We start from the raw sequence: 17,587 nt of genomic DNA on the forward strand, positions 1-17,587 counted from the left end.
TAGAGAAATACGCCCTTCATCCTCATTATGAGACACAATTAGAGAAACGCTCTTCATCAGAACTGCAACATCTGACTTCTGTACGTAATCCCCACATCATTTGTTTTCAGCATACACTTAACATCGACACTTATTTTTTCTAGTTTGCAAGCAAGACTGTCAATTTACAAACTTTACTCTCTGCAATATTTTCATGAGCACAGCCATAGAAATGATGTTGCACAACAGAATTGATGCCATGATAGACATACAGTTACACGTAATACATTCTGGACCTTCATAAAAATCATTCAATCAAAAGACGATGAATGTCAAGGAACTTGTAGAGGGGAAAGGAAATCGCTACATTAAGACTCCATCCCCTTCATCTTGTGTTTTGTTCCTTCCGTAGAGCGTTTAATATTACATGTCATTAGACAACAAAACCAGATCTAGAAAATAATACTAATAGACAAATTAAAACGCTCAAAATGGCGCTCTCCCATCTCATCCGGAAAACCAGAAGGTAGAAAATCAGCACTTGAGCAGTGGAAGCTCCTTCGGGCCATCCACCTGCTCTGCAGAGTGCCAGCTAGGTCTCCCCAGAGTGAACTCTAAGCTGGGCGCTTTACCAACTACATGAGTTCTCTGTGAGGAGACAAGCTGGGGCAAAGTTGATGTGGTGATATAACTAGGTGCGTTAAGATCCTGGGCAATGCCTGAAAGAATGTCTCTTGGCATGTGACGGTCCTGATGTTTGTCATGGTGGCTGACCTGTAAATTCAATTTTCTCACATTAAACAACGTAAAATGATAGCCTGAAAACTTAGTTTGTAGTATTTTGTGTCGACAAATATTCAACTGGGAAGGACAGTACACCAGATCTCATGTCCATTTAGTTTACTCCTACCCCAAAATAGACTTCAAGACGACTCAACGCTAAGGTGACCTTTCCCTTAGGCAAAGCAGCGTGAAGGGAAACGTTACATTGGAAGCAATTGAGCCCATACTTATGAATGGAAGGACCCTTATAACGCTCTCAGGACCGTTACTTTTAATGTACAGGGACAGAAAGCCAGTTGCTTTCCCTAGTTTACGGTAATCTACTCCTACGAAATCAAAAGAAGATTCACTAAAATACCGTTACCTCAAGCATCTTGATTGCCAGATTTTTCTGTTGTTGCACAAAGGAAGGCTGCCGAAAGTTACGTTCTGCCATTGCAAAGTTAGGATCTTGTGATTCTCTAGACGACCATGCCAACCTGCAAATTCATATATATGGTCAGTTACATAGGCACCAAGTTTTTCAAAAAGTGTATCATACATGTAGTTAAGCATTATCTCAAAAATGTTGTCGACTTCCGAAATTATGGTGATTCTCTTGGAACGCCAATCAATAGTAACGGGAGGCTCTTTTGTTAAGAAAAAAAACTACCATTCAGTAAATGTCTAGAGTTGATTATTGTGTACCATCTCAAACGTTCTATTTGGCATTTATCTTTCAAGGCTTATGAGAGACTGCCGGTTTAGCATGAAAGCCAATGAATTTTTCTAATTAATCTCCCAAGAGCGTGACCCAAATCGCTGGCTTGGTTGAGGCTAAGGGCAGCAAGAAACTCTTGCATAAAATCTGAAAGATCAACTCTAACAAAACGACAATCAGCTGCGCAACGCAATTGGCATAGAAATACGTATAAGAATACTTTGGCAAAGTCCTTCTCATTCACCAATATGTTCACAATCCTCTAGTCAAGGCTAGAAAGTTAGTTCAAACAAATTCAGAACATCGCCATGGACATTCAGTTATCACATTTCAAATCATGCCCATTTAGTTAGAAATTACAAATCATCAGTATTCTTAGCATACAAAGCACCGGCTTATTTTGCAACAAATCGTAGGAACAATGGCGCAAGGGGTACTATCTAACTAGATAGAAGGTTCTTCTACGAGTTTGTTGATCTAATGTATCCTTGGGGTTAATTAACAAATACTTCCAAGGTAATACACATTTTTTTTATTACTTTGGAAATTTATAGAAGTTTGCAATATAGCATTTTTTAAAGTGTTCTACTATAAGCCTTATAAGCATCTTTGCCATAAGCTTACATTGAAAGAGGCCCCTCCCTCCCCTTGTTCCTTGTCTTATGATTTAATGTCTTGTTGGTATGTTCAGGTCCTATTCTTACTTTTTAAGTAGTTAGACTAAAAGCTATCTAGGTTGGATTTCATTCAAAGAAATAAAAACTTATTCTCATGAAGCATCCTTTTTTTTATGGCATGCTAACTCACATAGCAAATTGAACACTCCCAAGCTCAAATATTTCTAACATCATTATCACCTCTCTTGCAATTCCTTGCCTTGCAACGTTGGATATGGAAAGTTGAAACCTTCATGCATTTGTCATTAAGAATAATAACATTATCACTTGTTGGTCCTTGCTATCTGAAAACCATACATGGTGAAGCTTGAAATGACATATATAAAGGAGGGTCGAATAAAATCTCCTAAATGAAGAGCATATGTGAAGGAGAGAACAAGATCTCCTAAAACAAGATTAACCATGGAAAAAGAGGCTCCTAAATAAATATTAACCATGGAAAAAGAGGCTCACTCTATAATAAGATGACCACGTTGATACACGTTGCTTGGTTGAGTGGCATATACAAAAGATAGCTATGCAAAGTTACCTCTCTTAGAGACAATATCGAGAAACCATCAAGATTAAAATGCTAGCAAAGTGTGCAATCAGCAATCTCCACATCAGCTATCCCTAAAATTATTGTGAAGTTTCCCTTATATGTATGCATCAGGTTGTAGATGAATATAAACCCTTGATAGGCACTGTAGAATAGTTTTTCTTTTTTCATTAAAATAAACATTCAGTACAAGCATTGGAAGTTGAAAACAAGGCAAAAAGTCAAACATAAATAAATATGTGTCATGAAAGTTGGGCTTATTAACATGGAGGTATATTCAAGACCTCATGGTGGCGATACACAAGCTATGATAGCACTTAAGAAGGATGAGGTAGTTGTAGTATAAAGGTTGAGAGTGACAAATCAATCTTTTGCATCAAAGATTTATAAAAAGTCAATACTCATACATGAGCTATTTAGAGTTCAACAAAATAATATAAACAATACTTGTCGACTAAGTTTTTGGTTATTTCAAACTTCGTTTTCCTTCCCTTGGCCATACCTTTTGTTCAAAATCTTCTAGGTAATAGCATTTGAAAGAACTAATATAGATTTCATGACACCTTAGATAGCTATGTCAAATATATATAACTTGCTTCATTAGGAAACTGATGAAATGCTATGGAAAATAGGGTATCTAATATGGACCTTTGAAAGACACATGCTATGTAGAGTTTTCTAAGTAGTCAATTTGGAAAGAACAAAACTCATACTATCCAAGAGCATATCAAAAGGTAACTTATTGATGCTAGTGCCTTCCCCCTTATAGGCGACTTACAAGTTCCTAGGGAGGTGTGTTTTCCCATTATAGGAAACTCATAGTAGCCTAGAATCTATCACATGAGACTTTACTAATCATAGAGCCATGCCCTTATCAAAGCTAGAAGGGAGGGCAATTAGAGAAATTATAATGCCCTTTAGTTGATAAACATTAATCTTTGGAAGTGAGGTGACAATTGCAAGAACTCGTCATTCATGACATGGCCAAATTAAAGGGCATATTCAACTGATTTAAACAATTAAATTGCCAACCTTTACCTTGGAAGACAAACTAACCTCTTTCCCTCTGTTTGTAAGAGTATGAAAATCAACCCCCCCAGATGTGTCAATAATAATTAAAACTACATGTGTCAATAATAATTAAAACTATATGTGTCAATAATAATTAAAATTGGTTGTCAAATCTTGGAAATTGTAATGACCAAAGAGAATTCATGTGTTTTGAAAATTATACAAGATTCTTGGAAGGATGGTCCTCTATACACTTAAAATGTTAAATAACCATGATACATCATGGAGTGAACTATAGCCATCACCATCAAAACTCACATTTAGCAAACTATAGCTATCAACATGCATGATGGCATACAAATGTTACAAAATCCTTGTTGGTACAATATAAAATAACTTCAATCAGATCACAATGAATGTTTGTTAAATGTAAGAGGGATAATCACCATTAGACATTACCCCCCATAGCTCATCATTAAGGCATCCAATAATTTGAGTCAAGACCAATAATTAGGGCATCACATTCATCGTAAGACAAAGAAAACAAGAGGTCTATATAACAAAACATTTAAAATATTCTAACACACCTTCTATGAGAAGTGGGAATAGTGAACCTAAAAAAGGCATCAAAAGAGCAAAATCAATGAAACTGGAAATTTTCGATACAATGAGAAATCATATTATTTCCTATGGATCTATTATTCTAGATGCAATGGTACATTAACATAGTTCTTAGAAATGGCTACATTGTTTTCATCATTTATGCTTAAGTCATACATTAGGCTTGGGGGAGTCACTAGCTACAACTATGTCTAGACTCTTCATGGTAAAGCTAAAATAAGTTTTCATTTTATATGCGAGATAAATCACAAAAAATAAGCTACCTTATGGAAAATTGAAGGAGTCCCTTGACAGTTCCTTATGTGGTATGACATATACTTTACATTAAGAGTTGGCAAAAGTTTCAAGTTCTTGAAGAATAGAAAATAAGATAATGTCAAATTATACAATACTTGCTAACTAGGCCATGAATGATAAGAGATTGTTAACAAGTTTGATAGTCTCATGCATTACATATTACCTTTTCCAATCAATGCATCAAAAAATGCATGCAATCTTCTTTAATTTCTTTGCACATCTCCCATTTGGAAAATGTGAGCCTCAACTTTGAATACTATTCATATACCATCGAGTCTACTAGACTTTGAGTGTGTGGGAGCTTCACCTTTCCTTCACAATTATTTGAGCCTCTTCAACAATACATTATTTAAGCTAACGAATTGGTACACCCTTAAAGGCATTCCCTAGTCAATGTTGAACTTGCTTTCCATTACAAACTTTCTTTCCATGCCTTCCATTACAAAATTCTTGCATGCATGTAATGGTTTAAAAGCTCTTTGTACCTAATCTGTGTCAACTGGGCACTTTTATCTAGAGAAATCTATATGCATCCCGAGGGGGCCACTATGTAAAAATCCCTTACAGCACATGCGATAAAGGGGTATTTTAAAAAAAAACCTACCTATGAATTTCTATAACCTGTATACACCCCTTCTCTAACTTTTCAGATGAATACAATGTCCCTTGCATATGAAAATCTTCACTTTTTGAAATAAAAACACCCTTATGTATGTGTATTTTCAATAACTCCATAAAAATATAAAACCACTTTTGTTGATCACAGGTGTGTCTTACATATTTCTTAGTGATGTCCTCGGGATTCTCATAGACATCCTCCCACAACATTTACCTTGATCCATTTGAGGTCTCCACGTACAACCATTTGTCTATGCCCTTTGTTGAAGATTTCTTGCATTTTAAACGTTTCGAAGTGCTAAAGCATCCTCTTGTATTTCATCCAATAAGATCTGATTGCTCACACAAAAGAGAGGAATCTTGAAGCTTCTTAGTGCTTTGGCTCATCTAGAAAGACATTTGATTATCTATGGTTACTCATTAAATTAATTCATTTCTCATTCAAGATAGTCCGAATAGATAATATATCTTTTTAAGTATTCAAGGAGTGCTTAGGGTTAGGTAGCTATAGGCTCATCCATCCTATATAATGCCTACAATAAATACTTAGGTTTGCCCTTCATGCTATTGTGGGTAGTTAATCCCCCCTTCCATAGGTTCAAATAGGTTCAACCAGTCCTTAAGGTTAGATAGTAGCTAGAGTCTCTCTATATGTAATACTGGGGTATACCTCCAAGCAAGGCCTGCAAGCATTAGTGCTATGAGTATTACTAATAGTAGAAATCCCCTACCTTTATTCCACTACTTTTATATATATATATATATATATATATAACTCATGACTTAAAATAAATTTACTCTTGTTTGTTGATAGTTTGGGACACATAACTTCCTAATCAAAGTCTATAAAGTTTGCGGTAGACATATATAGGCCTCTTAACCCTTAATAAAGATATCATTAAGGTGACATATATAGGCCTCTTAACCCTTAATAAAGATATCATAGAAGTAGTAACCCTTTGAACATCATCCTTATTTAGAATTGTCAATACATCGTTACTCCAATCCTAACATCTTAGAGTTATGTATCATAGTATAGCACTACTAATAATATTTATGATAACATGCCCAATTGTCTACTCCAAATGTTTCATAAACTTTTCTTTCATTGGCGTTATGATTTAGATTTTAACAAATAGATGGATTTTTAATATCTCAATCCCTCTCTATATCTCTCATGAGAGAGAGACAGAGAGAGCATAAGGAGGCTGCAATATTTGCAGGCATTCAAAAATCCTTAGGGTTCAACCAAACAATACCATAAAGGGTTTTGGCATTCAAGGAGCCTAAAGGTTAACCAATCAAGGGTTTTGGCATTTAGGGAGCCTAAAGGTTAACCAATCAAGGGTTTTGGCATTCAAGAAGCCTGAAGGTCCTCAAAAAATTCTTGAATTAGTATGTAAAAGGAAAAAGTCTTGTTCAAAGAGAGAGAGAGAGAGAGAGAGAGAGAGAGAGAGGGTGGGGGGGGAGGGAGAGGGAGAGGGAGAGGAAGAGAGAGAGAGAGAGAGAGAGAGAGAGAGAGAGAGAGAGAGGGGGGGGAGGGAGAGAGGGGGGGGAGAGAGAGAGAGAGAGGGAGAGGGGGAGAGAGAGAGAGAGAGAGAGAGAGAGAGAGAGAGAGTAATTGGGTGTATATGATATTATTGGAGCCTTGTGGTAGTCAACTAGTAGCTGAGTTGGAAGAAAGAGTGGTTTAGGCTAAGTAGCATTATTACATCATCCTTACTTTGCCACTAGTCCATTCCTAGTCAAACCAAGGAATGGCAATGCATTTTCTTTTCAGTCATTCAAACTTCCATGTAGCTACAAGTTTGAAAGTTTAGGAGCATGACATCCTTTTGTCATTGATCATTTTAACTTTTTTCATATAAACTTTATTCAGGTTTCTTTAAGTTTAGTTTTTAAATTTTGATGACCTGGAAACATATGGTTGCATGAGTCTAGGTTCTTTCTCATTGATTATTAAGATTTGATGACCTAAAGACATATGGTCACTTGAGTCTAGGAATATAGGGTTCAATCTTGCAATATTGCCTATCCATCCTCATGGCACATCAATATCTTGCATCAATTACGAAAATTTGGCAACCACATATATCCCTGCATGAGGAGAACGGACCATCATAATTGCAGGTGCTATAATTGCACAACTTGGCTCCTATCATAAATTGTCATACTTGTTATTTGCACAAGCAAGAGGATCCCCATAAGCGTGTATGTATGTTAGGAAGCATGATTGCACAACTTCTCTTGCCATGGGTTGTAACTCCTGCAACAACCACCAATGCCATCGAGTGCACACTACCATAAGCCATTATAGAGAGCCTGTGTACCTCCAAATTGGATATTAGTGTCACCTACAACTTGCCAGATGATGCAACCAACAAACAAGAGAGATAATGGCTCTAATACCATGTTGGGCCCAAGGGCGCCAACAATGTTAAGTTCAGTGGTTATGCCCCTTTGTGCATCAACATGGAGTTCCCCAAGCTCTCACATAACTATTATATGAGGATCATCATATCCCAAAATCTCCCCTCATTACACCTTTATAAATACATTATTCATCTTGCACAAATGATATACAAGATTAATTTTCCCTTCTACTTTCGTTTTTTTGAAGCACATCTTCATTAGGAGCATATTTGACCTTTACAATGGACCTTTGAAGTGAGGCATATGTGCCACCATAGAAATACAAAACTGTTTATACAATTCCCTTCAATAGCACGTGTGAAGATTGCAAAGCATAGTGATAGACTCGTAATACATCTACCATGGAAAGAAAAGTCAAGAGATGTAGCATATTTGTCAAACAATTCCAATGAATTGCTTTACTTGGGAGAAATTAGACAGGAATATACTAAGCATGACACTCCAGAGTAACATATGGAAACCCTTTGTTTAGATCAAGAGTCTACATGTCACTAAGAAAGTAGGACAAACAAGTAAATTTCATGTAAAACATGCATTGAAAAGATTTTTCTCCAAGATGTATTAATTTATCCATGAAGAGAAGGGGTTGTTTATAGAACTCAAGAAAGAGATCAACGTGACAAGAGGTGTAGGTTTGAGATAGGATTGAGCATCTATGCAAGGCTTAGGCTAGATGAAAGCATACAATATTGATATCTACATGAGTCTTATACAATCATTTACAAAAACGTTCTACACCTTGCTGCTTAGATCAACACATCTACATCATTGCCTACATCACTCATATTCCTATCTAAATCTATAGCGCAATCACATGCACGCAATCATTGTTGCAAATGTCATCACACTCACAAATACCACTCTAAATGCTAGTTTACACAACCACCTAGTACATATTATCCCCACATTGCACAGTACTATTATCTAACATTGAGATAGCATTAGCTCCCATACTAATAATATGGCTAGAAAGCCTTGTCATCTTGGACTAGGTTTGTGTCTTTTTGTGGTTGCAGCATCCTATCATTTGTGGTACTTTATAATCTTTTAGCTTGGCACATCTCTTTCGAAACTCTCAAATGTAGCATCATGTCTTATGACAGTAATGACAATTACCTTCTTTTTCTTGGTTTCGCCCTTTCATCTTGTGACTTTTTTATCCTTAGAGAAGAAATCTTGAGTTTCATCACTATAGATCTACCCTTGCTTATCTGCTCCTCATGGAAGAGTATTCCAATAAGCTCCGCAAATGAAATAGGATTGCCTCCTCTCCTCGAAGAGTGATGAAGTGTAAAAATTTTGATAGGAGTCAAGCAAGGAATCAAGAATAGTGGTAATCATCTTGCTATCATCTTGAAAATCCTACAGGTCCATAGTGTGTAGCTAGTGCCATCAACCTTGAGAGTTCACCTCATAGAATTTTAATGTACCATGTGTGTTCAAAAGGGATATTTTTATTCAACTTTAGGAAAAATTTTAAAAAGAATTACAATAGAGGATTTTTTTCTTCAACTCTAGAAAAAAATGTGTTATAATAATAAGTAAAGCGGGGTGGCTTTAGTTGGGGGGAGATGTTATTTGAGGGTTTCTTTCAAAAACACTTGAACACATCTCATACATAGATTTACTGATTACTGCACCCCCCGAGCCATCAGCTAGATCTTCTATTACCATGAGCCTAGAAAAGATCAACTTATTGTGTTCTTTGCGACATCTTTATAATATGAAAATTTTGAGATAGGCCCCCTGTGGTTGATAGCCCTTGAGAAACTAGAGAAGAAATGAGAGAAACGGATATGTGGACACAAGGCACTATGATGTATCGAGATTGAAGATGTGATTGTCAAAGTATACCAAGTAGGAGATGTAGATTTGAGTGAGCAAAACAAGGCTCTAGGGTGTGCACAATCACAACACTAGCTATTTAATGCTTTAACAATGCAAGAATCCACAAACAAAATGTAAGAAAATATCTTTTTTACAACAAGAATATGTAGAAAAAACCAATGGATTTCAACTATGTGTGAATACTAGACTCAAGAAATTGAGAGGAGGTTAAGCTTGTAAATGAGAACGAAACGTGGTGATCATGAGCTAATGCTATGTGTCACTTATTGATGCTTTGGAAAAATCACACATCAGAATCATAGTCAATGGATAGAATTCAAACTATGGATAGATTTTGATCATGGACATGTGTTTGTTGAATGCAAAGGAGTGACTCTACTGCACTACAAACTAGAATTTATTAGAAAAATATCCCAAAATTGGGGTTCCAAACAATGAGGGAACAAAAGTGCCTCATTCAATCATAGCTGGAGCAGTCCATCGATTTGGGATGAAAGAAGGACGACTTCCTTTTGCTAAATAGAGCAAGCAGTTGGTGATATTAGTGGATATGCACATTGATTTGGCTGATGGATTGAGTCTAAACTACTTTACTAGAGATGCTTTGAACACAAGTGGCATGGACGGGATAGAAGTGATGGGTCATATTCAGCAACGAGTTCACGAAGGGGATATTTCATGATCCTTTAGGCAAAAGAAACAAAGTGGCCTCAATAGCCAAACTAGCGACCAAAAATGGATGACTCACAAACTGAGACTTCTACACAGAGAATGACAATGTGCTACAGAGCCTCAAGAACATGAAAAGTTGTCACCTCTATTGTTGTACATATAGCTAAGAAAGATGGGTTGAACAAAAGGAGGGACACTAGCAAATCACTAAGCCAACAGAGTGATTGCTAAAACTACAAGAGGAGAGGTAGGTGCTGAGAAAGGATTCTACTACTATCTCAGTACTATGATACCAATTGATAGAACTCAAGGAAGAGGTCAATGTGACAAGAGGTGAGAAATTGAGATGGGATTGAGCATGCACACGAGGCTCATGCTAGGTCATAAGTCATGTAGCTAACACTTCTTCACCTAGTGAAAGGAGTGGAACTTTCAATTGTAGACCCAAAAGCTCCTATATTTTGAAAAGACGCCATGAAACCCTAGACTTATCATCATGTATTCCTCTACTTGGGAAGATGAATAGTATACAACTAGTTATGTACAGTCAAAGGGTGCATAAACACAATCAAAATGTGTGATTATACTTTCAGCATATCATTTGATGTTAACACATCCATTAAAAAAATATTGGTCCTATCTACTAGAGCAACCTACAAGTCTTGTATGCCTTGCATGATCCAACACATATACATCCTATATCATACTAATATAATACTGGTGCAAATCGTGTGGCTTGCCAAGGACAAAATACATGAGAATGGCAAAGGATTAGCAGTCCCAAAAGTCTATGCACTCTCTACGCATATGCTAGGATTGAGCAAGGTAATTTTAAAGGGTGAATGTTTACCCAAAGGCAAATTTAGGAGCTTCCCAAAAGTTGTGGGGCTGACATACGAGTCCAAATTTAGCTCTCTAGGTACTCAGATCGATTGGCATAAGCCATATACAAGGTTAGAATTTTAACTACAGGTATTGCATATATATATGCATGAATTAGGTTTCTTTCACGTATTCAAAGTGTCCAATTCCAGCTTTAAAAAACTTGTGAATCAACTTTAATTATACTTAAACCCATTGAAGGCTGAAAAATGTTAGCACGGCTAGTATTTGTAGTTCTACCACGGGAAAGACTTGCCCAATGACCTACACTTCCATAACTCTATAGGGGAAAGATTCGCCCAATGACCTACACTCCCATTTAAACATTGCCTTGGAATTAAGAAACTACAAAATAGAAACATTGAGTAGAGTACTACTAGATGAGGAGAGATTGAGAGAGGGGAGCGATGTGAGACACACGAAGCCATGAGCATGGGTGTAAAACTTATAGTATCTCATTTCAATCTACTAGCCTCATTGATTAGAGTAAATATAAGGGCAAGATTGCCCGCCCACGTCCAACCAATGCACCATGGCTGGGCATGGGAGGCTCAAGTCTTTAAAAACCCTTGATACACCCTTAATAGATAATAGATATTCATAAATTCTCTCTCTCTCTCTCTCTCTCTCTCTCTCTCACTCACTCACACAAACACTTTTTTTTGGGTGAAACTTCAAAAACACACACATGGTTGTCCATACACACACACACACACTCTATTTTTTTGGGTGAAACTACAAAAACACTCACACACATGCTAGACGGTTGTCCATAAAGCCATAAAGGAGACAACTTAGCAACTCAAATTCAGCGAGTCCCACACACGCGCGGTCGCACTCCAAGAAGACAATTTTGGTGTTGTTGAACGCATACCTCACTGAGTTATTCCACATGCCAGAGAAGTCGTTATGGCGCGAATGCTTGCTTGGAAGACCTAACATGGCGCGGGTGTCACCCACATTCAGGGTCAGCTCTCCGGAACTCCTATGGAGGTGGACGTTTTTCTCGTTGAGGCTGCCTCGGTGGGCGCTAAAATCATGATATGCCGGTGTTTCAAATAGGTCCGGTAAGCCTGTAGATGTCACGATAATTTGTCAGGTAAGTACACGAATCGCAGATGTATTCCTATTTCTTCTCTCACCATTCCACAGACTTATGTTTGCAAGCTTTCACTCAGCTTTCTTTCGATCTTGTAACCACAGTAATTAGCGTACGCATTGATGCTCGATAATTTTGTGGAAAAGGACGAGTGTGATATACCAGCAGTGCTCGACTTGTCCGTAGTCTTTACTGTCCGGTACATCTGCAGAAAAAGAATACCAGAATCAGTATGAGTAAGCTCCAACTCCATGCAAGCCCTGTCTGATGATATATAGCATAGCTAAGGAGTAACCGAGAGGTATATCCCGTGGGCAGATCAAATAAGTCTTCACCAGAATTGCAAGTTGAAGCTTGATGTTTTTCTTAAACTAAGGACAAAAGAGTGCCAGATCAGAGACACAACCACAAGAAGTGCTTAACCTTACGACGAACTTTGACGTAGACAAGAGCAATGCTATCTGCAATGGTTCCAATTTGACTATCTGTTCAGTATTGTTGCGGACGTTCCAGGTTTATGACGATACCTGCAAATGACTCTTCACATGGGCTAGCGTAAGGTCCTTGACATTCATGAGCTCCAGCACAGATTTAGGAGTTGCCTCTGGTGTAGACCAAGACGAATAAAAAGAATTAGACTCAATATCCTTCTAAAGAACGCCTGCTCGTTAAGTCAGAAATAAAAGAAACCTCGTGAAACAAGCCATGGCCATTTGTTTCTCTAAACACGAGACTCTTGTCGTGGATGTAAGTTATTTCCCTGCTCGAACGGATCACTCAGTTCCCAGCCAAAGCAAAAATAGTTCGCTTGCAGGAATGGAACAGTGGTGCAACAGCTGCGCATTCTAAATACATAGCTCGGGTGTGTTACATATCTCCCAGTCACGAAAACGAGAGCCATAGTTCAGCCTTTCAGTACATCTTAATCTCCCGTCTCCTTTGTCTTTTGGTTGTCTTTTCTTTGCTCTTGTGCAAACTACCGGTACGATCGTTTGTGCTGGTCAATGGTTATACCCTACGAACTAGAATAGCGTGACCTTGAGATCCTACGACTGAACGAGATTTCGAGTCGCAGCTCACAGCTAGCTGTTGCTCAGTGAAATCTTTTAGGTTGAATACTCAAATATGATAGGCGTGCATCTTAAGGGTCCAAAAAGGCCAAAACACCCAGCGTACTGTGTAGTTAAGTTATGAGCAGAATCCTTGGAAGCGTTAATGCTGTGGGGCGACGATAAGAACATGCACAGTATGCATAACACTAAAACATAAGATCTAAGAAACACAACGCCATTACTACTGTTTCCGTCAAGATAAGCTCACAAAGATCACGAGAACTTGGTAGATTGCGTACTTTCGTGGCCTCCGAGGGCCTCCACGGCATGCACGAAGTGTGCGTGGAGATGGCTAGTCCAGCGCATCCGAGGTGCTCGTATGCTTCTTTTCGTGGGCAGTTTATTCTGGGCTTGCCTGCAGCGCAAGGTGCTTGCTGAATCCGGCTGCGTTGATGCTGGCGAGCTGCCGAGGTGACGGCTGGGCGTGGAATTTACATCAAACACACGATTGTCTCTTTTGAGTACTGCTCTTTCGAAATCGACCGGAGCTGAAAGCTTTAGTTCTGGCGTCGAGTAGCAACCTGCCTTGCTTAGCAACGTACTTGTGCTTGCTTCACTGTTCCCTACCAGCCTTACAGGCTCTGCAGCCTTCGGTGTTTGTTGTATCAGGAACTCCGAAGTCTTCACATATGGAGAGAACAACGGCCTAGGAGAGAGAATCGAGCTGGAGAAGGTTGGAACGGTCGAGTCTGCTGTCTTCTTGCTTCGCTCAATTGATCCAAAAACCCCTCCCAGTTTTGGGTCTTCTCCCAGCAACGTAATGCCCCCCCTGTTGCTCGCTGTTTCTTCCTTTGTATCATACTCACGTCTGTTTTGCCACTCCTGCACTGGATATGAATGTCTCGGCGGGCTGCATAAATCTATCAAGGAGTGGGGTTTCTCCGTTTGGTTGAGTGCTGCTCCCCCACTGTCTACCCGCGGCCGATCCGCATCCAACGATGCATGAGCCAAGCAGAGTTCTGTGGATGCTATGTCTACTTGCCTCTTCTTTTCCGCTGTTACAGCGCTGGAGTCGCTGGAGCTGTTGCTCGGGGAGCTATTAGAGTATTGACTTTTCTTCCACAGCTCGAATCCGCGGTCGTGTTCCTTGTCGCTGAGGCTTCCTACCGAAGATGAGGGCCTCGTGCAAGGAAGACTAATATGTAATGACAAATCCGGACCCGATAAATCGATCGCAGGGCTTGTCGTAGAAGAAGTATTTCCTCTGAACATTGTGTAATCTCTTGCCGCTGGACACAGGTTACAATTTCTTTTTTCGGAAAGGCGAGGGGTAACTAGATTGGGATCGTTCGAAAAATGCTCATTTTCCGACTCAGGGTTTTCTCTTTCTCCGTACTCTAAAGCAAGGGAGGCCGAACTTTTGAAAAAGGCAGTGAAGAGGTATAACTTTACCGATAGAAACAGATCGTGGGGAGGGATTGAAAACGGCTAGGGAGGGTGGCTGGCAGCACGCCAGAACAGAGACGAGAAAAGGTACTGAGAGATGGAACTAGGGCTGAGCTGAGCAGCTGCGTAATAGGAGGAGCAGCCGAGATGCCAAAGAATGTCGAGGAGGGGGGGGAGGAGCAGGAGCAGGAGGAGGCAGCCAGAGGGATAAGAGGAGGAGGCGGCATTGGGCGATAGGGGGTGAGAGGTTGATGAAGCATGAAGCTAGGAGGAAAGGACGTAGAGAAAGGTGAGATGGAGATTGAAAGATGAGTCGAGCGAAGGGGGTGGAAGGCAAGAGAGGAGTAGCGGGGGGTAGTGGAAGGGAGGAAAGGAGAGGAGGGTGGAGGAGTGATGGATGGAAGGGAGGATATTGAGGACTCAGGGAGGTTGATGAGAGCAAGAAGAGAGCAAGGCAGGAAGAAGCAGATGGCTGCTTTGGAGAAAGCACCATTAAATTACAGACAGAAAGAGAGAGAAAGAGAGAGAGAGCGCGAGACAGAGAGAGAGAGAGTTCAGTAGATACTATAGAGACAAGGTCAATTGGACAGGAATGGATCCCTTTGTACGCAAGTGTTCCCGCTCGTGCTCCTGTTTTAGCTCCTTATTTTTGCTTAAACGAGTATCTTTACAACGTAATCCAATATCCATCCTTTACCAAACCACCTTATACGGGAACATCCACCCTCCCCTCCTTTAAACCACTCCAACACGGATTAGCCCACGTCAACGACCGCCTTTGTCTTCGTCCTCGACCAAAACCACCTTTCGTCTTGAAAAACCACCCTCCTTCTGCCAAAACCACCTTGAAATCGCGGTTTCATGGTGTCCTGAGGCGCGTTTTTCAACTCGCCTTCAATTGCCATTCGCCTACCTGCGATCAAATCCACCCTACAAAACTGCTACTAATAATAGTAATAAACAAAAAATAATAATAATAATAAACATTTTCGTCTCTGGGTTCGATGAGGTCAATCGAATGCAGGCTGAATGACGGAACAGGCAACTCCTGGAGTCCTGTGCTCCATCTTCTCCTTCTTGTAAAATTCTGTATGTTCACAGTGAAACACTCTTGCTGCCTAGCTTGTAATCGGGACACGATTTCCCACTGTCTCTCCAGTTTTCAGCCACAATAACGCCGCTCTTCCTTTCCTGCTCCCCATCATCACCTTTCAATCACTCCTTTGGTCTCCCTACTTAATACAGCAGCACAGTCCCCGCCCCGCCCCGCCCCGCCAGTTCATTTCATCCAATCCCGCGGCGCATTTCATCATCTTTGATTTCCATTTCATCATCCCCGATTTGGGCCGATCTCGTTTTTCTCTCCAGGCCCAGTCCGCCCACGCAATCGGAAGGGAGGGATTATTATATAAAGACCTACGGACAAGCAATGCAGATTGGATTTTTAAGAAATCCGGTGGCCAAATGCCGGGCCTGACGCGACGGATGATCTGGGGGGTTGACAGAATTTTGGGAGGGGGCAGGGATGGCAATTATGTGGAGCGGGGGAGGCAAGCAGGAAAATCAAACGCAAAAGGCTGCCAGATATAGAGTTAGTAGAGCTCTATAGTCATGACGACCTCTATCATTTTAGGGTAGTAATGATAAGCCCCCTGGCGGTGGGGCTGTCGCTAGCGACACGGCTAAAAAGACCGCTTTATTTTTCACCTTTCATTTACTTCTACCATAAGTAAATGGGGTAAAAAAATCGTCACCGCTTTCGAGCAAAATCTTCAAAGTGAAAAGTTCGAAAAAGGAACCCCCACAAGGCTGATAGCGACGTTTTCTGATTCTTTGTAGTCAAACGTAGAAGAAGCTCCTTTTTATCATTACAAGAACCATCGAATATCCGCACAGGGTCACCGCCTACTGCCCGTCGCCGCGGTCACCTCCCGCTCCTCTCCTTGTGTTGCACGTGCCCCCGCAACCGCCTCAGCCGGTTCCTGCCGCTTTTTGCTTTACCCAGGCCCCACCGCCTTTTTACCTCCCAGGGGCCCACCCGCTTGCCCGCGTGTCGCGCATTTAAAGACAGCATTATCATTATGGTTATGATTGATTACGGTCTGTCCCCACTGTTTCCACGTGGACTAGGAAATGATGGCTTCGTTCTATCGCGGGTTGAAAAAACAGTGAAACACGTCAGTGCGCCCTCGTGTCCAAGCTGGCTACACGTCAGCGGCCGCAAGATACGTTGCAACGGGATCGCCATTTCTGCGAAATTTAGTCAGAGTATCCCTGGGTAGGCCTGCCACCGGCTACTGTTTGCTTTGCTCCCTATTTGGCCATACAATTTGGCAACGGAAGAAGAAGATGGAACTAGAAAATTGCACCACATCTGGGCCTCACCCTTGTCTTCTGCCGGCCCTTCAGCACACATTCTCCCTCTCTCATTGTGTACTTAAATGACAGACGAATTGCTTTCCCAACCTGGCCTTTACTATTCTGTCCTCCGCGTGAATGCCCTCCTTGCCCACCATTTTTCTTTAAATAATCCTTCTTTCCTTCACCATTGCCTTCCCCCTTTTGAACCCTTTTCACATACTTGCCCCTCTTTGCAAACCATGGTCTACACCATATTCTCAACCCCAAATATTTCGAGATATCCTCACGTGTCTTTTAAAGGTCAAAGCAATTCGATGCACAGAATTGCAGCAGCTCATGCTGCCATCTATCATTCCTCATGCAATAGCTACCTTTAATATTTTCTTGGACGTCACCTGTAGCCCTTGAAAATTACAAGGGTCATGCTTTTGGTAATTAGAGGTGGATACACGAGCAATCAATGTTCCTAGAAATAGTCATGTGCTTTTGCATTTGCACAATCAGAGGTCAATTCCACATCTTCCATGGTCTAGCACTTAGCAGCTTGCTTGGTTGCAAACTTTCAATGTG

General features: G+C 40.4%; 1 protein-coding gene across 1 annotated transcript; it reads right to left on the reverse strand.

The window, feature by feature from the left end:
- Positions 1-280: 280 nt before the first annotated feature.
- LOC147901630 (uncharacterized) lies at positions 281-15,111 on the reverse strand. Its single transcript, XM_087375095.1, has 6 exons — positions 13,510-15,111; positions 12,686-12,762; positions 12,321-12,363; positions 11,934-12,132; positions 1,127-1,241; positions 281-753 (listed from the first exon to the last, which is right to left on the reverse strand). Exons 1-6 carry the CDS (start codon positions 14,480-14,482, stop codon positions 514-516), a joined length of 1,647 nt encoding a protein of 548 aa, XP_087231221.1. The 5' UTR covers positions 14,483-15,111; the 3' UTR covers positions 281-513.
- Positions 15,112-17,587: the final 2,476 nt, after the last annotated feature.

The sequence above is a fragment of the Dipteris shenzhenensis genome, chromosome 5, assembly GCF_047967505.1.
Source record: "Dipteris shenzhenensis isolate YYH24624 ecotype China chromosome 5, Dip_SZ_1.0, whole genome shotgun sequence".
Lineage (NCBI taxonomy): Eukaryota > Viridiplantae > Streptophyta > Polypodiopsida > Gleicheniales > Dipteridaceae > Dipteris > Dipteris shenzhenensis.

Bases quoted from the DNA above. Each gene is read 5' to 3' on its own strand.
- LOC147901630 (XM_087375095.1), bottom strand. From the start codon at position 14,482: ATGTTCAGAGGAAATACTTCTTCTACGACAAGCCCTGCGATCGATTTA. The intron at 12,133-12,320 runs GTATATCACACT...TGACATCTACAG, and splicing joins GGACAAGTCGAGCACTGCTG to GCTTACCGGACCTATTTGAA. The intron at 1,242-11,933 runs GTATGCGTTCAA...ATGAATTTGCAG, and splicing joins ATGTGGAATAACTCAGTGAG to GTTGGCATGGTCGTCTAGAG.